This window comes from Aulonocara sp. 'chitande type north' Nkhata Bay, linkage group LG17, assembly GCF_057382095.1.
Source record: "Aulonocara sp. 'chitande type north' Nkhata Bay isolate Kocher_YH1m ecotype deep benthic linkage group LG17, A_spYH_male_GT1.1, whole genome shotgun sequence".
In the NCBI taxonomy this organism is placed as follows: Eukaryota; Metazoa; Chordata; class Actinopteri; order Cichliformes; family Cichlidae; genus Aulonocara; species Aulonocara sp. 'chitande type north' Nkhata Bay.
Window position 1 is genome coordinate 41102881 of NC_141360.1, and position 25255 is coordinate 41128135.

At 41.3% G+C, this 25255-nt stretch overlaps 1 protein-coding gene and 1 long non-coding RNA gene across 2 annotated transcripts; both read left to right on the forward strand.

Moving 5' to 3' along the window:
- The first annotated feature begins 473 nt into the window (after positions 1-473).
- LOC147310651 (uncharacterized) lies at positions 474-7036 on the forward strand. Its single transcript, XR_015125869.1, has 4 exons — positions 474-679; positions 904-1097; positions 2885-2993; positions 4929-7036. It is a non-coding gene; the product is annotated as an uncharacterized LOC147310651 (long non-coding RNA).
- Positions 7037-21852: 14816 nt separating this feature from the next.
- Positions 21853-24859, forward strand: LOC147310652 (receptor-type tyrosine-protein phosphatase C-like). Its single transcript, XM_086269502.1, has 10 exons — positions 21853-22086; positions 22194-22433; positions 22522-22641; positions 22801-22932; positions 23042-23188; positions 23693-23830; positions 23984-24201; positions 24314-24374; positions 24497-24608; positions 24802-24859. The coding sequence occupies exons 1-10, from the start codon at positions 22083-22085 to the stop codon at positions 24839-24841; spliced, it is 1212 nt and encodes a 403-aa protein (XP_086125628.1). The 5' UTR covers positions 21853-22082; the 3' UTR covers positions 24842-24859.
- The last annotated feature ends 396 nt before the right edge of the window (positions 24860-25255 follow it).

Here is a 25255-nt window from a genome sequence, read left to right on the forward strand (position 1 = left end):
GAAGGTGAGAATGAGTTTAATAGTTAAGGGATTACTCGCAGGTTGAAGACAAGAGGTTTTCGAGGAGGGTAGCCGAGCGAACGTCTGGCTAAAGAGCAGGGCTTGTGAGGTTCTGACTTTATCGTTCCAGTGATCCAGAGGTGACAGCGAGCAGGTGGGACTGGTGAGTAGTTACGCTTCCAAGGAATGAGTTTGCAGGCTGACTCTGTGAGTTCTAACAGGAGCGAGCAGCATCCGGTTGATTGCACTGCAGGTGAGTTGAAGCCGAGTCTTAGCAAGAAAAATGGAGGCACAAAGAGAAGAAGGTAAAGTAGAAGGAAAAACACCAGACACTCATTAGGATAATGACAATAAGTGTTCATAGCTTACGCCCAGCCTGTTTCCACTGATCATCTGTCAGATGTTTCTACAACTTGATTGGAGTCTACCTGTGGTAAGTTCAGTTGATTGGGCATGATTTGGAAACGCACACACCTGTCTGACACCCGTCTATATCCACAGCTGACAGAGCATGTCAGAGCACAAACCAAACCATGTCCAAGGAATTGTTTGTAGACCTCTGAGACTGGATTGTGTTGAGGCACAGGTCTTGGGAAGGTTACAGAAAGATTCCTGGACCACTGAACGTGCCAATGACCAATGGCTTCATCCCTGCCTCTGATTCTGCATTTGGTTCCAGGTTAGACAATGATAACAGTTCACACCTTATTATCAAGCTCTAATGTTCAGGTTCAGTAAGTTCATTGAGATGCAGTGAAAAGGTCGTTAGTCACTGAATGAAATCTCATATTATAATAAGGGTAACTTGAATAAAGTAATTGGTTTTTAACAAATTTGTTTGCCTCCTGTAGCAAAACTCAAAAACTCAAAATGTCCTTTTGGGTTTTCTTTTGGTTTTTGCAGAAACCTGTAAATCCAGCACTTTGGACCAGACTTAGACATTAATGCAACCTGCTGTTGTTGCATTAATGCTCAGGTAACTGACTGGAGCTAGCTCTGAAGATCTGAAAGGATGAGTGATAACGTCGTATCAGCTGAGTCATCAGTCACACGATACTTGAATACGAGAAGTTCGTGTTCAGCTCATGGTGTGATAGGTAAGGACATTAAGTTACATTAGCTGTTGCCTTGCTCAGTTTATGATGAATGTGTGTATTTGCTATAATGCTGCAAACAGATGCAATGATTAAAACTAATTTTATCTGATTTAATATGTACAACAACCTTATGATGAGATTATTGTTACTTAGTTATCAACCTAACTAAGTAAGATAAATGTAACTAGGAATACAAAAAAGGTATGAAAGAAGAAACAGCCGCCCCGTGCGTCCGTTCATATGATCTATTTTGAAGTTTGGGCAGAACCTGAATAAATCATGTTAAACTTAAGAGTAACAAAGTCACTAAAGCAGCAAGTGGAAACATTACGATTCAAAATGAAACACTGAACAAAGTGATTAGGAACAACAACCCAACAAACGTCAGGACGCTTTGCTGATTCAAAACATCAGACATAAAACAACAATCAGACCACACACGGTGCTCCAAAACTATATACGTATAAATATGGAATAATATTAAAATAATATCCAAAATCATTAAACAAAACACTAATAACTAAATAACTAATAAAAAATAAAATCAGTAGGGGGCATCAAAACACAACAGGAACACAATGACAAAAAGAAAATGCAAAAGAAGAACACAGGACAGCAAAAACCTGAATGTAGGTAATGAAACGACAGGACAGGATAAGAAAGAAAAAATACAAACAAGACAGAAAAGAAAATATAGAAGAAGGTCAGAGAGGAAACGATGAAAAACTAACATTAGGACAAAAAAGAAAGTGACAAAGAGGAAGAACCAAAAACAGGGAAGACGACGTGTTAGGACAGCAAAAATATGTTTGATACAGAAGAAATTCATGAAATACATAAGACATTACTTAAAGGGCCTTAACATGGAAAAATACGGGAAACAATTAAGACAAGCTGAGGAGGAAGAGACGGGATCAGAGAGAGCAATCATGATGATGGGAAACAACCAAAGAGGAAACACTGAATTAAAACGAAGAAGACACACGAGCAACAGAGAGAGGACAAAACAGGAGAAATTATGGAGACGCACAGCAAAGCAAACCCCAACAGTTAAACACGTTTAATGCAGTGGCCAGAAACCCGTGTGATGACCTGCCAGCTGACAGCATGACCTCGCTGTGGAGCTCCTCTCTGCCAATCCTATAAAAGGTACTATTTTATTTTTGTTCGTGTGCTCATGTATGCGCACAAAAAACAAAAGAGAAAGCATTTTGGAAAGCTTGCACACACACACACACACTGCTCACCTGGAGGTGGTGGGTGGGAGTGGGAGGATGGGGTCTGTGTTTAGCTGTGGGCCCTGCAGACAGGCCGATCAAAGGCTCCTCAGTCTTTGTCTGCTAACGTTGAATAGACAATAGTAAAGAGGGCTCACTTTGATTTCAGCTCACTTTTATTGATCACAGAAGAGCAGGGATTGAAATATGAGAGACAACCCTGAACTGGATTCTTCTTTAGCTATTGATTATATCCAGAACAGACGGCATTTCACGGTGATCCAAGTTTTTATTTTATCCCCTTTTTCTTTCTTTCTTTTGAACCATGAAAACGTGTGTCTGGCTCCTTGCCTGTCTTTCAGGTGCATCTTGTGATACATTTTTTTACCAGACAATGCCTTGTCTTAAGTCTCATTTTCTAACTATTTCTCAAAGTTGACATTCAACCCTTAACTAGGATGTGCTGACAGAGCCTCAGACTCCCTGTGTGCTCTCTCATCCATCCTAACTGCCTTCTTAGCAACCTTTAAACTGCAGTTTTAGGCAGAAGCTTTGTTTCCATAACTTCAGAGGCGGTACAGTCGGTGTACACAGGAGGCAGGGAACCAAGCACAGGGGGTGGAAGAGCTGGCTGCTGCACAGAAAGGACCGTGGGAACATGGAAACACAGCATGGCCAGGTACATCAACCCCTCCCTTTTTCCTTTTAACAGCACACAGTCATGTGGAGCTCTTGTCCCTTGCGTGTAGGACCTAAACACATCTTAGCTTTGTCAAAAACACTCCTGAGAAGCAGACTGCGTGCCCTAAATCTGAGACCACCAATCATTTTACTGTCCCAGTCGTTACTGTTATGAGGCGAGATACAGAAATGTCTGTAAGCTCAAGTTGTGTGCACGTGCGTGTTGGCTTTAATTTTGCTTTGTTGTTAATAAAAGCAGTTCACTACCACAGTAATGAGAGGGGAAGTGCAGTATTATAAAATGCTGCATGAGTTATAGGTCTGAACAGTTATAATGTGACAGATGACTTTACAGAGAGCAACTCAACTTTGATCTTTTGTTCAGAAACAGATTTAAGCAACCTATTTAGCTGTGTCCTATTTATTATAAAAAATAAAAATAAAAAAAAAATGACAAAGGATGAACTGAAGCTCTGCCATCACGTAATGTCGCATACTGCTGTTTCTGATGTCATTTAGAAAAAAAAAAAAAAAAAAAAAAAAAAAGATTTAAGCAACCACCTGTTTTTAAGTAAAGTGCTTAAAGGTCTTATGATAAGATATTAGTCTTTATTATTAAGCAGCAAAACTTTCCTTTTTCAAACAGACTCTTCAGGGCTGTCTAAGTTGAGCTGACAGATTTGATTATTGGAGGACAGCTAATATTTTGGCTAGAGTAGTTATTTTATCGGGGCTGAGCACATGTGCATGTGGCCACTATTTGGAAGAATGGCATACAATTAAATATTGTAGACGTAGGAAAACATAAAGCCTGTGAGCTGATCACTGCAGGCCCTGACATGATTCAGACCTACTGGCTAAAGAAGCTAACTGTAGAGTCCCAAGAGGCCAAAGGCCTGTACCAAAACTGGGCTCAGGTGCTGAACCAAGTGTGGAGATGGCTGTTAGCTTCACACAAGCTTTCTTCATTTTTGCACCGAAACATAAATGGTGTGGGAAACGTGACAGCGTGGACACAAAACACAGCAATGAGACAGACGTGAGATTCATGTTTAAGGAATCTAGCATGGAGGTCTAAGGCAAGCACAAGGCGAGGCTGGTGCAAGATGCTAGCAGGCAAGGCATACATGGAACGCCATAACCAAGTGGCCGGCATAGTGTACAGGAACATCTGTGCCGAGTATAACCTGGAAGTCCCGAGGTCAAAATGGGAGATGCCCCCAAGGGTGGTGGAGAATGACCGAGCTAAGATCCTGTGGGACTTCCAGATACAGACGGACAAAATGGTGGTGGCTAACCAACTGGACATAGTGGTGGTAGACAAACAGAAGAAGACGGCCGTAGTGATCGATGTAGCGGTTCCGAATGACAGCAACATCAGGAAGAAGGAACACGAGAAGCTGGAGAAATACCAAGGGCTCAGAGAAGAGCTCGAGAGGATGTGGAGGGTGAAGGTAACAGTGGTCCCCGTGGTAATCGGAGCACTAGGTGCGGTGACTCCCAAGCTAGGCGAGTGGCTCCAGCAGATCCCGGGAATAACATCGGAGATCTCTGTCCAGAAGAGCGCAGTCCTGGGAACAGCTAAGATACTGCGCAGGACCCTCAAGCTCCCAGGCCTCTGGTAGAGGGCCCGAGCTTGGAGATTGAAGACCGCCTGCAGGGGCGAGTGGGGATTAAAAATAAGGATATCTATCTACTTAAATATCTACTTAAAAAATATTTTACATATTCTTGATTTCTCTCATGTTTACATTTGCTTTGAGTATTTAGTGTCTTAGGTCTCATTCTTAGTTCACAGTTGGTTTCGTTTTATTGATCATTGTTTCTTCCTCCTCCATCAAATTCTCTCTGTTTAGTTTATTCGTGTGTTTGTAGTATTCATGTTTAGTTTTTGCACTTCTGCTTAATTTGTTTGTTTGTTGTTTGCTTTTAGCTTTGCTTCATGATCTTCACGTCTCCCCTTGTGGCATTTCATCATCTCCATGTGTTGCCCAGCTCCAGTGCGCTCTAGTGTGTGTCTGTCCCTCATGTACATATCAGGCTACATTAGCAGTTCTGTATTTCCTCATTAGGTCCCCTCCTCCACACAAACATGCAGAGCGTGATTTCTACTTCCTATTTGACACCAATAAGTAACCATAGAGGAAGTAAGTCTTTAAAAATCGATAGCCGTGTGTGTGTGTGTGTGTGTGTGTGTGTGTGTGTGTGTGTGTGTGTGTGTGTGTGTGTGTGTGTGTGTCTGTGTGTGTGTGTGCGCGAGCGAGTTTGTGTGCATTTTCTACATCTTACACACCCCTTACCACCTATAAATTGTCCCTCTGGTTTCTTTTGACCATGTTTAGAATTTTTGAGTTTAAGTTAAGCTTCTGAGTTTTGCTCAGTGGTTTTTTATAACCCTCCTGTAGAGCAGCTGGATGGGCGATAGAGATGCAATGCATGCCTTTCAGGACCCCCCGTTGAGTTTAGTGGGTCACTTGGCTTATTATTTTGGCTCAGCTAACTCCAGGCTGCCTGGGCCTCCTCTGTGCTGGCTTGATGGATGCATGTTTACAGACGTGCAAAAGTCGTTCTAAATATGAATGAAACCTGTGTAAAGTTACTGAAGTTCAAACGTATTTTTAAAATGAGGAACATGACTGTGCTGCTGTTGCTGCCTGTGAGACCATCTTGTGATTTTTCTCTTCTTAAAAGTCGCCAAACATGCACAAAAAATATTGATAATCCAGACTTTAAAAAAACTATTTGGGCTGCGTTCAGCCCAAATCAGTGCCCACCAAACAGCAACATATTTCTGCAAACAGGGCTCACTTGCAAACAATGTAAGATTATTATATTTTTATAACTACTTTCTATAATAAACATGATGCATACAAACCTGAATATAAAATACTATGAAAACGTGATGTGTTATATGTTTTAGTTAATGTGTGTAATCCTTCCTGTTTTTCTGAATCTTATAATAAACAAGGTCATGATCTGCACGCTCACAGGAACCGAAGCCTTTTAGAGCAGGTTTGACAGCAGTACTTCCTCTGTCATCTCTGCAGTAATATTTCATTATAGAAATTCTGAAAAACAAGTCGTCAGATGAATGTAAAGGTTTGTGTTTGTGTTTTACTAATTAATGTTCTAATAATCTAATGGTAGATTAAATACATTTCCTGCAGGTGTTATCATTGTGTTTTCTTGCAGGACTCTTTGATGACTCGTTGGTTTCTCTAAGGCCTTTTGGTCTTTTAGGCCCACTCATATGTTTCTAAATGAGTCACTAGTTGAAGTGTAGTAAGAACTTTTCACCACAAGATGGACTTAAGGATGCATGGATTTGGGATGTATGGCAAACAGCTAGGATACAAACTGAATACTTTTCCAGTCACTACACCTGAACTGCAGAGCCACGTTCTATCAACCCATATATTTTGAAGCAAAAGTCTCCTTGAGGCTGGAATTACAGGTGAAAAAGAAATAACCAAATAACTTGCAGGTTGTGCAAAGTGCTGCAGCGAGGCTTTTGACAAAATCCTCCAAGTACTCACATGTCACACCGTTGTTATCTCAGTTACACTGGCTTCCTGTTAAATTTAGAGTCAATTTTAAGATCCTGGTCTTGACCTACAGAGCTGTGCACGGTCTGGTACCAGCCTACATCTTTGATCTGCTACAGCCTGATGTCCCCAGCAGGTCTTTGAGGTCATCTGATCAGGGCTTACTTGCTATAAAAAATACTAAGAGGAGGACTAAGGGTGATAGAGTTTTTGCCACTGTGGCCCCGAGACTGTGGAACTCTCTCCCCCAAACATTAAGAACTGTGGACTCAGTAGCTGTTTTTAAAAAACAACTCAAAACTCATCTTTTTAAAACTGCTTTTGGTTAAAGTTTTGCCTGTTTTATTTTCTTTTTAAATCTTTTTATGACTTGTAATCTTATGTACAGCACTTTGTGATTCTGTCTTGAAAGGTGCTATAGAAATAAAAATTTATTTATTTATTTATATTAATTCCATATATTTACTTTTGTGTGTTTTTACTGTGTTCAGGGCTCCATGGGAGAAATCTCTGGAGTTTATTACACGGAGAAGGCCAGTGCCCATCCCCACTGCTCCCTGGCCAGTCCTGTACATCCCAGTTTGATGGGTGGAATAGAGGGAACCTATATAACCTATGAGGGGTGGGAGGGAGGTAGAAATGGGATGCAAGGAGGAAAGAGACCATAAACACTCTGCTAAGCTAATAAGCTCAAGCACAGCAAACATTAACATAGTGGCAGAAAAGAAGAAAGTGGCCTCTGGAACAAGTGACACAATATTTTACCTGTGAGGAAAAAAGAGAACGTGTAATTTGTAAATGGTGACCAGGCCGTGCTTTGGGAGTTTTTGTAAAGCTAAAGTTCGGTGCAAAATATCATGAAAGGACACAAAACCTGCCATCTACAATCTAGTTTTGAGATCCTCCCCAGACGCCTTAACGCCACTCACATCCTGGGCCATCTGACCTCAGGAAATCACATGATAAGGTGGGGCCAGGTTTCACAATGAGCTCACCTGAAACTCTGGCTGATTGGGACCCACGCCCAGTTTCCCACCTTGGCTCATGTGATTAGAGGATCATCAGGGGGTCCTTTTGCCCCTCTGTGGGGGGAAACTCCCACTGGGTTTAAATCTGGGACTCTCCACCATTTGACCTTAGAACTGAAGAAGCTTCTCGGATGAGAGGTGAAACGTCTTCAAGCAACTTAAAGAAGTCCAGACGCTTTTCTTTGCAAGCTCCTTTGACTACGATGACCTGGATGACTGAGAACCTTCACATAGACACAAACCCTTTGTTAACTGCTACTACTTACTGGCATTTGTTTCAAAGCCTAATATGGCAAAATAGTGGTTTTGTTTTTTCACCCTCCATACTAAGAGGAAATAAAGCATCTTTGTGGTGTGTGAATAATTTTCAGTGGTTTCCACACATTTGTACATCAACTGCTGAACATGACAGACCTCTGCAGCCCCAGGACCCTGCTGTTCTGGGCTGGGATCATTGCTTTGACCAGCTGTAAGTAAATTTTCATTATTTCAAATTCAGACCTGATGCAGAATGTTGTAGAGGAAGAAAAGAGATGCTTTTCATAATGTTTTAACAGTTAATGTTGAGTAGTTGCCTTATTCTTCATTCGTCAACATTCGCCATCCTTCCCATTTGCATAGTTTATCTAAAAAAATATTTTACAGTATAATATGGCTAAAACACACACACACACCGTTATATATATAACTGTAATCATCTGCAAGCCTCGGAGAAAACATGAATACCTAAATATTTTATATTTCCAGCACTGGGGTAGAGGAAGAATTATAGAAGCAGCAATTCATCAGAAAACTGTGGATTTTAACAGTTTATCAAATAATCTGAAACTTGAGAAAGCTTCTTCAGTGAGGGTGGTTTGTGAATGCTGGAGAAAAAGTAACATGTTATCCGCATAAATGGGAAATAGCCTGTATTTGTAAAGCACTTTACTTGGTCCCTATGGACCCCAAAGCGCTTTACACTACATTCAGTCATCCACACATTCACAGCCACCCTGGGGCGCACTGACAGAGGCGAAGCTGCCGGACACTGGCGCCACCGGGCCCTCTGACCACCACCAGTAGGCAACGGGTGAAGTGTCTTGCCCAAGGACACAACGACCGAGACTGTCCAAGCCGGGTTTGAACCGGTAACCTTCCGATTACAAGACGAACTGCCAACCCTTGAGCCACGATCGCCCCATGAAGATGATTTCATGTTCCACATTGTTCCATTTTACGCCCTTACAGGGACGGATCTCGGGAAATTTTCTTAGGGTGGCAAAGGAATCAAATGGGGGGGCAAAATCAAAGCGTATTTTTCCAAACATATGCAGGTGGTTACATATGGTTAAAATGTTTCAAATGCAGTAAGTACACACGTTTTTCATATAAATATAGTCTGTAACTTAATTATTTTCTGTAGCCCACATAGTTAAACACTTTACTTACATAAAACAGTTTTGATGTTATGTACTGTACAGCCTGTATAATAAATAAATATGCAGCCCAATAAGTATAAAATCCAGAAAACTACACAACATGGGGCGCTTCATTTACAAACACAGATCTAACTTAAGTTTCACACTTTTTGTTAGAAAATAATCAAATTGTTAAATGTTTAAATTACACAAAATGTCAGAAATCTGCACCGTCATGAACAAAAACTGAAACCTAATTTTTCACGATTTGTTAGATTAACCCTCTGAGGTCCAAAATATAACCGGTCATCTTTGACTCCTTTTGATTTTAAGTTTGTATTTCACCCTCAAGTTGTTTCATTTTATTTTTTCCTGCCTTGTTTGGCATCATTCCTTTCAGCTCAACCTCACGTGTCTGAGTTCAGTTGATTTTTCATTGACATACTGTATTAATATTACTGATCTGAAATCACACAAAAAACTTAAAATCCTAGTAGTAGTTTTCTTACTGTAAAAAAAAAAAACACAGACATGTTGAGTAATTTTTTTTTATACCTGCAAATATAGTTGTACATTTTGAAAACTTATGCACGCATTTTGTAAATATATACAACTATTTATCTAAAAATGCAGCCAATACACCTGCTGTCCTTTATTTTGTGCAACCATTTAAAAATATTACTAAAACTAAAATGAGAGAACAATCAGGTGTCCAATAAGATGCCGCACAAATGATGTGTGTCAGTAAGAAAAGAAAAGTTTGTCCACCAGAAGACAGAGGAGAAGAGGCAGGGATAAACCTGCAGGCCTGACAGCAGGTGTATCACTCCGCTGGGTTTCTACCTGGTGACAGTGTTTACAATGCAATGTGCCTTTGTGACATTCATTAGCAGATGGGCAGTAACGCATCACAAGTAACGTGTTACTGTAATCCGATTACTTTTTTCAAGTAACGAGTAAAGTAAGGGATTACTATTGCAAAAAAGGTACTTAGATTACCGTTACTTTCCCGTAAGCATGCTGCGTTACTAAAACCGCGACGTTGGTGACAACAGCTGTGTGCAGATCAACAATGGATAATATATCGAGTGCAGGAGAGAGTATGAGCGTGCAGCGTTTAAAGCCTGGAAGTACTGACCTTACTTTGAGTTTGATTCCATAAAAAGTGACAAAAACATTAGTGTCCGCTGTGCGTGGGAAGAAAACTTCTTTTTACAGCGAAAAAAACCCCTAAACTTCCAACAAGCACCGAGTAGCTACGACGTAATGGGAAACTCACAGAGAAACTCGCGGATTCTTCCACTGACCGTGGCACACCTGCACCAGGGTAACCCTCCGCCTGCCCCACTCCTGCTTTACAGGTGAAAATAGAGCAACAGGACCGCTGAGTCTTTGACTTTATTTATTTTCTGCTGTGTTTTACTTGCATCTATTTGAAAGACTGAGTGTAAACACAAAAAATATTTTATTTTATGAGCTGGAATGTGCAGAAAATAGGTTTCAATGTTAAACTAATTTCTTCCAGTCAGAGAATGTTGCAGATAATTAAATGTTTGCTTGATGCATAAAGTTAAAAGATTAAAACTGATAAAACAAGTTTTAAAAAGAGACTTTTTTTCATTTGATTACATTTTATATAATGTGTAGCGGCAACCTTTGGTCCGTTTTTGCCGCTTGTGCAGGACGTAAAGTTTCTGACTCGTGCTTTTCTTGAATCGCTTATTTGCCTTTCAGTAGCAAAAATGAGGCGAAGGTAAAAAGGGCAAAACATTTATTCTCCATACAAACTGAAAAATACAAACAAATGCTTCTGATGGGCGCGCCGTCTACATTCCCTTTATGTTCCAACGAAAACAACATTAAACGGCGACGGTCAGAAAACTGTTGCTCCACGTCCTGCCTAACCTTTCCTCCCCCCCACATGTGGGCAAAATACACACCCCCTTTACGACATCTATCAACACTTTACAACAACACAAAAGACTAACAAAGCAGGATTACTTTATGGAGCGCAGCATATTACATTATAACATAAAATGATCAAGATCATAACTAGAAACTCAAAGATCATAACAAATACTTAAATATGGCCTGAACTGTTTAAGCTCCAACATAATGGATGAGGCAGAAAGTAGAATTGGGCTGACAGATCTATCACTTCATCACCTATTCAGGTTGTAAATCATGCTTTTAAAAGGAACTAAGTAACTAATTACTTTTGAAAATAAGTAATCAGTAATTAGTTACTGATTACTTTTTCCAAGTAACTTGACCAACACTGTTCATTAGTGCCCTCACTGACACACAAAACAAAAATCCACGACTACACGACAGACTGTACACTCCACGCTAAACGTCACAAATCTCCCACTTCTAAAAACTCGCTCGCTCGTTCTATCTCGCCGCCATTACCGTCACTCCCAAAACTTTCCCGCCTTCCTAAACAACCAAATCCCACGTGGTGACTTTTTTTAAAATTGGTCGATGTGGTGCATTTTGCCACGCATAGGAAAGAGGTGGCTTCCCCCCCCCTTTCATTACTGTTTTCACGCTGTCCTTAGAAAATGCTTAAAAAAACCAACAAAAAACATGATGACAGCATTTAGAAAAAAGCATGGCTTATATATTTTTTTTATCATAACTCTCGATTTACTGGCCTGTAATTAAAATTTTAAAACTTTGAAGTCCGAACTTTCAACAGACTGAAAGACTCAGCGTGGCTGCAGCTTGTTGCTGTGTCAGCTTAAATCAGTCATGTGATTTGGAGGTGCAGCGTGTCCGTGGACCACAGAGGGCTGATAACACTCACTTTCATTCCATTTCCAGAGCGCAACAACCAACCACCTGTATGAAATCTGAAATTTCCATGGTGTTGTTCAAAATGTGGTCTGGCACAATCCGCCCCTGCGCCCTTAATCACTACATCCTGTCTAATTGCTGCTTCTAGTGGTTCTATAAAAATTGCAAACAGTGGGGAGGAGAGTGGGCATCCCTGCCCGATGCCCCTCTGGAGACAGAAGATGTTTGGTCATTTGTCTTGACACATCCTTCCAGTTCGGGTCGTCTATCGGAGGCCTCGGAGCTTGAGGGTCCTGTGCAGCATCTTTGCTGCCTGCTTGGGTGTTGTTCCTGGGATCTGCTGGAGACACTCGCCCAGATTGAGGGTCACTGCACCGAGCCCTCTGATAACCACTGGGACCATTGTTGCTGCTCCAGCTCCTCTCTTACATAGTGGTATTTCTTCAGCTTCTCATGTTCCCTCTTCCTGACTTTGCTGTCATTCAGTATCACTGCAGACGTTTCCTCTGCTTGACCACCACTATTATGTTTGTCTGTATGTCGAACAGGATCTTAGCTCCCTCTTGACCACTGTAGGGGGCGTATTGCATCTTGACCTCATGACTTCCATAGACCATACTTCTTAGGTAAGGTAAATATTTTGTAAGGTAACCAGAAATTAACGTTCTTAGCTAAGACAAGCAGTTGGCTCTCAGGGAAAGCCATGTTCGCTACTTATTCTGTGCACATTAATGAATTTACCCAGACTAAAGAAATCACCCTGAGCTTGAATGTAGATTAAAGTCATTGCTGTAGTTCAGACATTAGCTCTCCTGCTCTGACTGAACTAAACTGAGGGATGTTCAGAGCTTCAACTGAAGATGAGGAACTGAAGCAACTTATATGAGAAACAGAAAAGTCACGGCTGCTCAGTCACTTACTAACGTTACAGTTACTTTTAAGGCTGGACTCTCCTTCAGGTCCTGTGCACAACTAATTGTTAAATATGTGCAAACAGCAGCATGTTTTAATCTTCACATCTGACAGTGGACAGTAACACCTTTTCCTTTTCTTTTTAAAGTTGCACTTCAATATCTCGCCATGACAGATTTAAGCTGATTCACTGAGGATTAAAAATAACTCTCGCGGTATTCCTGCCTGTGCAATCACTTTGTTTCTAGCTGATATCTCAGTTTGTTACTAACACAGTTGATGTCTACAAAATAAAAGAAACAGGGTTAAATTTGCAAAGACTAATATTTATGTACTGGAACCAAGTCAAAATGTATGTTTAATCTTTCACTGATGTTAGTGTGTATGCGTTTAATTATTTAATTATTTATTCCATTTAAAAAGCACCAACGACTCAAAAACACTTTTTAAAGGTCATAAAAAGACTTAAATTCAGTGTTTAAAACAGAGGCTTCATGACGAGGGCGTGACATTTTCTAGACCAGTGGTTCTCAAACTGCGGTACGCGTACCACTAGTGTTACTTGGGCTCTCTCTGGTGGTATCCAGGAAATCTCCAAAATTGTCACTAGGTGTGAATGTGAGTGTGAATGGTTGTCTGTCCCTGTGTGTTGGCCCTGCGACAGACTGGCGACCTGTCCAGGGTGTACCCTGCCTTTCGCCCTATGACAGCTGGGATAGGCTCCAGCGCCCCCCGCGACCCTGAAAAGGATAAGCAGAAGCGAATGGATGGATGGATAATACACCATTGTGGAGGTATGCAAAGGAGACATGAGAGTTCCCGAGGTTCTTCTGGGAGCCCAAGTCGACCGCAAAACATGTCCCCAAGCGTGAGTCCTCTATGAAGAGCAGCCTTTCCTTATCGCCAGCAGTCGCGGTCCTTACAGAGCACTGACGGGCCCGTTTCCCTGGGTCTTAAAACTGCAAAGGTGGCAGGGTGCTGTCACGCTGATGGTAAAAACACAGCTCTTTTCCACCGTGCCACGATCCCAGCCACCATCGATGAGTCGGAGGCTCGGGGGAGAATAGGTGGGGGCACGGGAGATGCCGTCGGTGAGTCGGGAACTATCGCCTGGATGCCGAAGCTCCTGGTAGCCAGCAGAATGCGATCCGCTTCTTCGGTGAGTGGTAATCCTTCGCGGCCAGCAGCGAGGAGGGAAGATGTAAGAGAAGAAGAATCCGCCGTCATCCGGTCCTAGCAAGGACCGCGTGCTCTCCGTGAGCCCAAGAGCAACACCATCAACCAGGCCCGAGAGAGAGAGGAGTTTCTCTGCGTCAGAGAGGGAGTAGCGCCGCAGCAGCAGCGCCCTGAGAGCGGGGCATTTCCCTTGGGTGGAGGGATCCTGGAGGAGGGTCATCACATGGCGGGTGGACAGCGGATCCAACACATGATGGTATTTCATGTCGTCGGATGAAATGCACCTGTTTGCGTACGTGCCGTCAGGTTTAATCATTGGCTGTTTGTTGAATCGGGGAAGTCGATTTCAATTTTTTAAACCCAGGCCTACTAATCTCAGTCTCTCGCTGGACCTGCTCCTGTGGTGGCCAGCACATGATGGAGTGAGTAGGAGCTGTTGTCCAGCATCGTCCTTGTCAATTGTCTTGGACATCTGCCTCTCCAACACCACCTTAAGGGAGTTCAGCTCCATCCCCACAATGTTATTGACCTTGCAGGTCAGTTTATTGAGTCTGTTGGCATCTGCGACCCTCATCCTCATAGAGTGCAGTGGTGTTTTTAACCCAGTCCAGTTCATTATCAGAGTGTACTCTGTGGTATTTTTGGTCCTCCACCATGTCCACATAGACCCCCTGGATTCAAACAGGGGTCACTGGTTTCCTGCTCCTCCTAAAGTCTGCAATTCTTTGATCTTTGTCACACTGACAAAGGAGTCGACCACAGCCCGGTGCTCTGTCTCATCACCATCAGTGATGCATCCAACCACGGCTCATGACTACAGGTACACGACTGATCACTGTTACAGTGACTGTAATAAGAGGAGTCTCCCTGGTTTTAGTTCAGACTCTCAGCCAATGAGCTGAATAGATTTTATTTGAGATTCAATGATAATTAAAATTTTAGAAACACATTTGATTTCTTAAAAGAGAGCACCTCACGGGGATTTATTATTGTGTATTGTTTAATTCACTGTAAATAAATGCACTGCATTATTCGCACAAAGTTTCGCATTTTGGGTCCTCCTTCCCCACACACCCACGGTCTGCCATGCAGACCATGACAAAAATAAAACTCAATCTGTCTCTGGCCATGGTGTATAGGTTTAGCCTACTCTTATGCTTGTGTCTCTACGCAGCTGTCCAGGAAATGTATCAATATGATGTGCGCACGTTATGTATTTCGTTGCCACAAATGCCTAATTCGTTGCCACGTTATACCCAATTTGTGCCCACTAATTAGCATTTCGTGCGCACGTTATACCTATTTCGTGCCCTTGAAATAATATTTTGTGGCCACAATTTATTTATTTTTTGGAGCATGTCATCAGAGGGGCTCCGTAGGTTCCAGAGGTATGGAGAAAAAAATCAATTATTTCTCTATTTGCTAAGACCACAAAACCTACTGTCGCTCTAACATCCTTAGTGATGAAGTCCTTTGAAAAACGTATCAGGAAGGAGATCCTGCAGCAAGCAGAGAAGCTTATCGACCCTCTACGATTTGCAAACAGGCCTTGTAGAGGTGTGGATGATGCAGTGGTCACTCTGTTGAATTTCCTTTATCGTCATCTTGATGGCGCCAAAGCTCATGCTCGGCTCTTATTTATTGATTTTTCTTCAGCTTTTAATTCTATCCAGCCACATCTTTTAGTTGATAAGCTTCTTAACCAGTTTAAACTTGATTTTAATCTCGTTGGTTGGATTTTAGACTTTTTACCTGACAGATCTCAGTGTGTGAGAGGAAACGGCTGTTTTTCCAAACAGCTGAACTCTTCTACTGGCTCACCACAAGGTTGTTGTCTCTCTCCTCTACGGTATATTTTGTACACTAATGACTGTCGCAGCACACAGGCCAACAGGCCAACAGGCATTTCATTAAATACGCAGATGACACAGTCATTGTAAGCTTCCTTCATGGTGAAGAGGATTCCTATGGGCCTGTTGGGGATGAGTTTGTTTCATGGTGTGATCAGTCCTTCTTAATGATCAACACCTTGAAAACCAAGGACATGGTTATTGACTTCAGGAAGTCATCCCCCCATCCTGCACTAACAGTGGTAAATGTGCAGCCATTGAACTGGTGGACAGTTATAAGTATTTGGGGGTTGTTCTTGATTAGACTCTGTCCTTTGAGTCACATCTTGCTGCTACAGTGAAAAAGGTTCAGCAAAAACTGTTTAAGGAGGTTGAGAGGTTTTAATGTTTCATCTGAAATGATGACTCCTTTTTATAAAAGTTTCATTGAATCTGTTTTAACCTTCTGTATCATTGCCTGGTACGGTAATATGTCCTTGAATAATAAGACCAGACTTAACAACCTGGTGGCTGGTCAGATTTCAGGGAGGTCTCGGGTCCAGCTTGTGGACTTTTATAACAGGCAGGTGCTGAGGAAGGCAACCTCTGTCCTGTTGTGTGCAGATCATCGTCTCTTTAATGATTTTCAACTGCTTCCATCAGGTCGTTGTTATAAGTGCCTGCAGTGAAGACAAAGAGACATAGACTGTCTTTGGCACCTGCTGCTATTATCATGGTTAATAACACTAAACCACAAGTGTTGCTGCCATTGCACACGGCACCTTTTTAATGATAAAATGTAGGTTGTTTTCTCGGGGCTTATATTCTTTTTTGTGTGTATGTGATGTGTTTGTTTGTTTGTGTTTTTTTACATTTCTGTATGGACATACTGCAAATCTATTTCTCGTTAGACACAATAAAGTTACCGTTGACCACTGTCAGTAGGGTGGTGAGCACGCCCTGCAGTGTCAGATTTGTTAAAAACAAAACAATTCAACTCATTGACTCTGTCCTCACCGCCCCCACCTCTGTGGTGTTGGATGGCATGGCTGTCTTCATGCAGCTCCACACCTCTCGTGCTGTAGTTGTCCTTAGCCACTCTGATCTTGCCCTTTTATAATGCCGGATGCATTCATGATTCGATGAAACACATCAAGCTACACTCTCGATATTCCCTCTGACACCATGCTAGCGCTGTTAGCTCCTCCATCTTTCTTGCTAGCAACCGAATGTTTTCTTTTATATTAGATGGGAGACACAGTTTGTACCTCCTTCTTTCTTTAAACCTCCCCTGTCTCGTCGTCTCCCTCTACATCCACGCTGTGCTTCTCCAGATTTCAGCTGGTAGGTCCGTGAGACTGGCCGACAAGCTGGCGGACATCAGGCAATCAGCTGACCTCTGGAGTAAACAGTGCGTGTGGTGTGTAGCTCCTGAGCCGCCATCCCAAGTAACAGCTCTGTGGCAACAAGGAGAACCAAAACTCTCTCGATCCACATGTTTGAAAAGAAAGAATTATTGTTTTTGCAAAATGTATAAAATTTCTTGTTGCTTGTGTTCATTTCATCATAACATGAAATCCTTATTTTCATATAGCAGCTGTTTTGCACAGATAATTTTCCATCAGGAAAGTGTAATCACATTTTATATGTGATCAAGCATTTTCCAAATCATTTTTACCCTCTATGAAGCTGAATGAAAAAAGATTAACATGCTGTATAAGTCTAATTATATCTGTGAAGGTTCTCAGTCATCCAGGTCATCGTAGTCAAAGGAGACGCAGACGCTTTTCTTTGCAAGCTCCTTTGACCAAGTCTAATTATAATTAGAGTGGTTCATCTTATTCACTAATCTACGGAGCCCCGCAGGGGACATGGGAGAAAAAAAAATTGGGGAGAAAAAAAAAAATTAGGGAGAAAAAAAAAATTAAGACGGACTTTTGCGAGATCTCGCAAAACTCCAACAATGGTGGCAGCTGTTAGTTTTAATATTACTCTTTCTGGGTCACAAAATACACTTTTAAGATATTTTGAGGCGTGAATGTAGTTGTGTAAATGTCAGATACCTGCTCGGTTTACAAGACATCACATATTTGCAAAAGTGCTCCGACGTTTTTGGAGATCTGACACCCACTAGCTCGAAGCTAACGGGCGGTCGAGACCTACTACAGCCGGGAGGAACACCGCTTTCCCGGCACATCGTGCCTCGACCTCCCGCTCGGCTTCGAGCTGGCGGCCTCCGAAGAATGTGGCTAAAACTTTTGCGAGATCTCGCAAAAGTCCGTCTTAATTTTTTTTTTTTCTCCCATGTCCCCTGCGGGGCTCCGTACTAATCTCATCTTATACAATAAACTGTCAAAGTTTATCCTCACATAGATGTTTTTAAGCTGCGGTTTGCTTTCTGATATAGCAACTGTGGCTCTTTGTCACAGTGTCATAGCAACCAGGTTACACAGCAGCGATACCTCATCCACACGATGCTGGGTAACAAAGTTCACCCTGCTGTGTTCAACAGAGGGATGTGTAAAAATATTTAGTAATCACTGGTTGTTTATGTGTTTTGTTTTCTTTTTCCTGCAAATACAATAAATTATTTAATCACAATCAAACTGATTTACACTTTTTTTCTCTTTTAATTACAGCTCAAAACACCACAAGTGAGTACCATTATACTTTATCATGTTATTGAATCTCTATAGTCGTTCACTTCTCGTAGTCATCATGACAAATATTTAGTAATCACTCATTGTTTGTGTTTTTGTTTGTTTGTGTTTTCCTGCATACACAGTGAATGTTTTCATGACCAAAACACTAATTCTGACATTCTTGTCTCTTGTAATTCCAGATGACAACAAACGTGAGTTCCAATATATTTATGATGTTATTCAGTTTATAACATTTACTTCTTATTATGTTGTTTTCAGACTTGTTTAATTCCAGTTGTCCCCCTGCTGTGCTTCCTGATGTAGCATGCATCTCCCTCAGCCTCATGTGTAAATGTACACAGTCCTCAAACACTTACTATGAAATGACAGACATGTGTCTTCTTACTTAAACTGATGAACAGAAGCTTCGATCTGGGTCATCTGTGTCAGACAGAATTTAAACGCAAACACCAAAAACAAAAAACAGTTATGTTTTTGCAAAATGTGTAAAATGTATTGTTCTTTGTCTTCATTTAATCATAGGTTTACTGTGAAAAAGGTGAAATCCTTGTTTTCATATAGCAGCTGTTTTGCACAGATAATTTTCCATGAATGGGTAATCACATATATGTGATCAAGTATTTTCCAAATCATTTTTTATCCTCTGTGAAGCTGAATGAAAGCAAATTAACATGCTGTATACCAGCGGTCTCCAGTCGCTCTGTGGTCCGGGTCGTTTGGTACCGGGCTGCGTGATTTGAGGCTCTTGGGCAGGCTCTGTTTGCTCATATTATAATGAACTATATTTATGTGTAATAATTCATAGCTTTGCACATAATGTATCTGTTCCATACTTTCTTTTGCCCGAAGTCCCTGTACGTTAAATTTGACTTTAGATTCCTTGTAATTTAATTTAGATGCATTTGAGTTCAAGTTCAGTGAGTCTGGACAAATCAGAGCAGCAGCTCTCTGTTGTTAGGATTTAGATCCAATTTGCATGAAAGTAACATGTAACATGAAGTCACTGATTATCCAACACAACAGTTAGTCTTTTATTGTCTATAAAAACTTATCATTGATCCATCTTACTCTTATCCTTAGATCATTTTGTTTGTGTTTTGTAAACAATAATTAGTATTAATAGGACTATATTTAATTTGCTAGCATAGAAAATGGGATAGCAGTGACAAGTAGCACAGCATCTTTCTAACAACATGAAACACGACTGTTAGAGTGAAAATGTTACAGTGAGAACATTTTACATTTGCTACAGTTACAGCAAACATCTTTACGTCAGGCTGATTTCTTTTTCTTGGAATGAAAATTGTTTCAGCCTCCTCACCTCCACGCACGGCTACAAATGCTACAGTAGCCACTTCAACAGCCTCCTCCTCACCTCCACGCATTTCCACCAGTCCTACAGTAGCCACGTCGTCTGACGTCTCACCTCCACGCATGACCACATATCCCATAGTAGCCACTTCAACAGCCTCACTTCCACGCACGACCACAAATGCTACAGTAGCCACGTTGTCTGACTCCTCACCTTCATCCATGGCCCCAAATGCTACAGTAGTTAGTCCATCAGTGAATTCAACTGCCATGTCTGGTAATGTATTCAGAGTTTATAGTTTCATGGATTATTGGCACAGCTGTGTGATAAAATGCTACATTTGTAGTTTAGCATCGTGTCAGGTACAACCAGTCTGCTAGCTGTTAGGTATTTCTGCCTGAAGTTGACCTCCAGCCTGCTCTCACACAGCAACCAGAGCTCCTCCTGCAAGCACCTCAAATGAGACCTCACTCACACCCACTCCACCCAGCAACTCATCTGACTCTCAGGCCTCACCTACAGGCACCACAGTGACAGCTACCACTGAAGGTTGGCCGTTTCTTTATTATACAGGACTGTGATGACATTGATGTGAATATAAGCAAAGAACACGGCGCTGCTGAGTTACAAGTACCTGTAAGGTGCTCTGAGCTGTTGTACATTCATGCTGCATAATCACAAACTAATAATTTTGTTCTTTTCTGATCTCATTTGAATGCATCGTTTCAGCCACCGAGACGACTCCTGAGCCTCCAAAGTGTGAGTGTCAGTTTAAAGATAATATGTCGTCTGCTTTCAAACACTAGTGATGCTGTATCGTTTAGGTTTAGGTTTTATCTGATACCAGTACCAAACCGGTACTTTTGAAACGGTGCTCAAACCGGTGCTTAAAGAATAGAGAACACAAACTGGTCCAAAAACCTCTCATGTTCAGCTGTTTTTTTGTAAAAAGATAACAATGTTAGCCTTTTCTGCAGCTGTGGGGCATATATGGTATCACTCTTGGCTGGAAGCAGTGCTTAAACAATGGAAAAAACACAAACTTTGTCCAAAAACCTCTCATGTTTAGCTGTTTTCCATTTTTTCTTTGGTCATTTTAGCCTTTTTGGCCAGGGTGAAGGGAGTATCTGCCATCAAACAAGAAGACAGCCGCATGTAGCTATGATGATGTTTGCTAGTTCACCTTACATGCATTAATGTAATAACGTGGTTAGCCTACTCAACGTAAATTACACACGAACAACATTAAGCTACTCACGCAGAGAAGAACGGCTGCTGCTGCATCATCATCCTCATCATTTCTGCTACACTGGCAGGGCTAGGGGCCAGGACTCTCCTCTTCGGGTTTTTGGGGGATGTTGCTAACTCCGGGTCTGATAACAGGCACCACACCTGCAGTAGATGTGCTCGGTGTGAGGTCTCGCAGCAAGCTATCAAATACGCCGCATTTCTCGGCTTTTAAAAAAAACGCTATGCGTTGCCAGGTGTTTCATCGGATTCGAGGTGTTGCCTCCTTTGACAGTATCACAGTATCACCTTAAAGCACTTGTTGCTGCTGAGTTTGCATCTTTTGCTGTGAAGTACAGCCAGACTTTGACCGCTTCGCCTTGGGCATTTTCAATCTGTAGCTCTGCTCTAAAAGAACGTACGTACCTGGGCCCGCCTACTACGCTTGCAAAGGTAAAATGACTGGCTAGAATCCAAAGTGTGTGACATCTCAGGAAAAAAAAAAGCACCGAAATGTGCGCTGCTTTTCGGTCTGGTTACTACCGTTTATGTCAGATACCGGTACCCATCCCTACCTCCAGTCACTCCGCCCTCCACCACAGTGGCAGCTACGACCAAAGGTTGGACGTTTCTGTTTTTATCGTACAGGACTGTGATAAGATTGTTGAATTCACATATAGTGTACAGTGTCACAACCCGGCTCATAGGAAGTGACAAGCAAGTGGGAGACCACACACAGGTTTTTAAAGGCTGTAAGACATATTTAATGAAAATAAGGTAAAGCAACTTAAACACAATTTAAAAACCATAACAGCCATAACTGAAACTTCCAAAGAACAAGACGGGTGCCAGACAGAGAGCGCAAGAGCGTCAGCTGGTTCAGTCAAGGTGTCTTTATATACACTGGGCCTTCTCAGGTGTGCTGCATCTATAATTGGGTCAGCTCCACCTACCTGCAGATTGAAATAAACCCTCGTGGTAACTACACACTGACTGTTTCTGAAGAAGGCCGACCACAGACTGGAAAGATAATCCAAGCTGATCAGTTGAATCAAATCCCAGTGGGGAAAACTGGACACCTGAAGCCGTGCACTGATTACAGTCTTAATGTTTCATTTACTGAAACACTTTCATTAAATGATGCTGGAAAAGAAATATTCTGTCGCTCTACGGAAAAAACATTTAGAACAGATCCAATGAGTGAGTTCAATTAATTCATATATTTGTGTTTTACATCCATCTTCTTTTAACTTAACAAATGAATCTTTTATAAACTGACACATTTGTGCATCACTTGTTTAATTCAGGTGAAAGAGACGTTACTGAAACCAGCTGCATCCCTGGATATGTTTGTTATGGAAGTGACTGGGACATCAGCTCTTCAATATCAACACCAAATAACCGTTCAGTTGTACGATGTAGAAATGATGAGAAGACTTTCTGTGTCAGACCTGCTAACGAGGACATTTGCTCAGATTTGACTGTAACCTTTACTCCAGGAGAGTGCAGAGGCTCTTCCTTTAACTTCACCAAAAGCATCAGTGTTGGTACGTATGAACGAGTCCACGTCTGCTCTGAGATTCAAACATTTACACCTCATTTAATCATGTTTGTCTTCATTCATTTTTTCCACAGATTTCTTAAATCCCAGTGAAATACAGCAGATTAAACCCACTGGACTTCCTGCAGAAATTACCACAACGTTACCTGATTTACCAAAGTGTAAAAACCTCTCAGTTAGTTACACCTGTTCAGGTAAGTGGAAACTTTACGAGTTAGAGACACGAGCTCTGTGCTCTCTGTGAATCTGTTCAGATTTATTTCTTTGAATGTGTTCACGTTTGAATCTAAACCCAAAGGATGAATGTTCACACACTGAGGAGCAACAATGACGTCATCTTTGTGTCTCCTCAGAAAATAACAAAGCTGATGTGAAACTGTCTGAGCTGGAGCCGTTCACAGACTACAGCTGTGCTGGTCTGATCTTACAGAACAGCATCAGCATAAATAAGACGACTCCATCTGTCCACGTCAGGGTTGATTGTGGTGAGTTTATATTTCCTTTAGCTCATCAAAATAAAAGCTTTTATTCTCACACAGTTTGAAGCAAAGGAAACGCTGTTCACTGTTACTGATGTTTACTTTGTTCCAACAGATCTTACAATAACCAACATAAAGAAGGATTTAACCAGTACTTCCATTGAGCTCAGCTGGAAAACAACCAGTAAGAACTGTCAACAGGTCCTTCCCCGCCTTCATGAGCTTTCTTATGACTGCAGTTGTGATGGTCAGACAGGTAAAGGTGAGTGAGACGGCTTCTCCTCTTATGTGTTTATGTTCATGATGCTTTGACTGCAGGTGAAAAACCAAACCTCTGACTGGGTGTGAATAAATACAGTTATTAAAATAAATAGCAAATATAAAACAGAATAAACGCTGAAACATCAGAGTCGAGTTCACTTTTTCACACAGAAGAAATGATGAGAAGCTTTGAGCTGTTTGAAGGTAACATCTGATGTTTGAAATGTAATTGTCTTTATAAAAAGCAACAAACAGTTTGTCAGTCTGTTGCTTTTCTGACATGTACGTAGTTTCTATGAGAAGCTTGTAGCATCAGTGCTTCATGTCAGCAGGAACAGACTGTAAGTGAAACAGGTTTGTGCCAGTTTATGGATCAGCTGACAGAACTACCAGCTGATGTGTTTGTGAAACTTTAACCTGACATTTGTCATTTACAGTTTCTTAACATGATGATGTTGATTTAAATCTATAACACTTCACATGGTTCATGGAAATTATGTTACAGCCACAAGTCCTGATGGAAGAACGTGTGTTATTACTGGATTAAATCCATTTACTGGTTATACCTGTCGAGTCCGAGCCAAATACAACGAGATTCAAGTTTCCACTGGGGGTGAAGTTAAACTGCAAACTAAGGTTGGAAGTAAGTAATCAAACTTTTTATTACATAATGTTAGAATTTATTTCTCACTGGATATTTGAGCAGTGAAGATAAACAGGAAGGAAACGCAGCAAAGGGTCGCAGGTCTGTCAGTTTTTTACTTTAAATATGGCTTCCTTTAAATTTCTCTTACAGCACCTGCTGCAGTCACTGAGCTGAAATTACACGTTCACGAACATAATACGATCAAAGTGAGCTGGCACAGACCCTCTACATTCAACGGACCTGAGGGAAAATATATAATACGTCTAAATACAGCTGATGATAAGGAAGTGACAAAGAAGGAGCTAGAAGGTACAAAATATGAAGTCGAATTCAAAGATCTGAGCTACTCTACGAGCTACAAAGTGAAGGTTTGTTAAATCCAACATTTTTGGTTTAATAAAGAAGATATTATGCTTATAAATATTATTTTAGACTCCTGAATGTTGTAATTCACAGTGAACTGACATTCTGTCTTTAAAGGTGACGGCTCACAACGGACACTATGAGAGTGACCCTCAAATAAGTGAAATCAGCACTTTGTGTACGTCCTGTTTTCATTAATGATACAGTTTACTGACATAAATGCTTCGTCTCATTTTAAGCACACATGTTTCTACAAATGTTGTCTTTCACGTAAATGTAATTTTTAATATTATTTCACAGACAACAACAAAGCTGTTATTGGGTTTCGTGTCTTCCTCTTCATCGTCATTGTTCTGGCTTTTCTTTTTCTCACCTACAAGTTCTACATTCAGAAGTTCAGAACGTCCACAAAGTAAAGTCCACGAGTGCTTTTTCTACACGTCTGACTTTCACTTTGTTCCACTTTATTTTTCATTTCTAGTAAAGGCTAATGTCATCATTAATTTATGTTTACTGTAGAGGCATAGTGATGCATCATGTTCTTTACATAATGAAAGTGTTGATTTCTCTCTATTATAAACATAATCCTTATCTTTCCTCCACAGTGACGTGAATGACGACATGGAACTTGAAGCAAGTGAGTAAAGCAAACATTTAGTGGCTGTTACCATTCAGTTAGATTTTATTCACAAAGTGCTGAGAACAGTTACCTCCAGGACCTTTAATGTGAGGAGAGGACGACAGGACAAAGACACACTGTGGAAGAGAGCCAGAGGTTAATAATGACTAATGATTACATGCAGAGTGATATTTAGTGAGTGAAGAAGAAACACTCAGTATAAACATATTGCAGCATAACTAAGGGAGGATTCAGGGTCACCTGGTCCAGCCCTAACTATATGCTTTAGCAAAAAGGAAAGTTTGAAGCCTAATCTTGAAAGTAGAGATAGTGTCTGTCTCCTGAATCCAAACTGGAAGCTGGTTCCACAGAAGAGGGGCCTGAAAACTGAAGGCTCTGCCTCCCATTCTACTTTTAAATACTCTAGGAACAACAAGTAA

Bases quoted from the DNA above. Each gene is read 5' to 3' on its own strand.
- LOC147310652 (XM_086269502.1), top strand. The intron at 24,202-24,313 runs GTTTGTTAAATC...CTGTCTTTAAAG, and splicing joins CTACGAGCTACAAAGTGAAG to GTGACGGCTCACAACGGACA. The intron at 24,609-24,801 runs GTAAAGTCCACG...TTTCCTCCACAG, and splicing joins AAGTTCAGAACGTCCACAAA to TGACGTGAATGACGACATGG.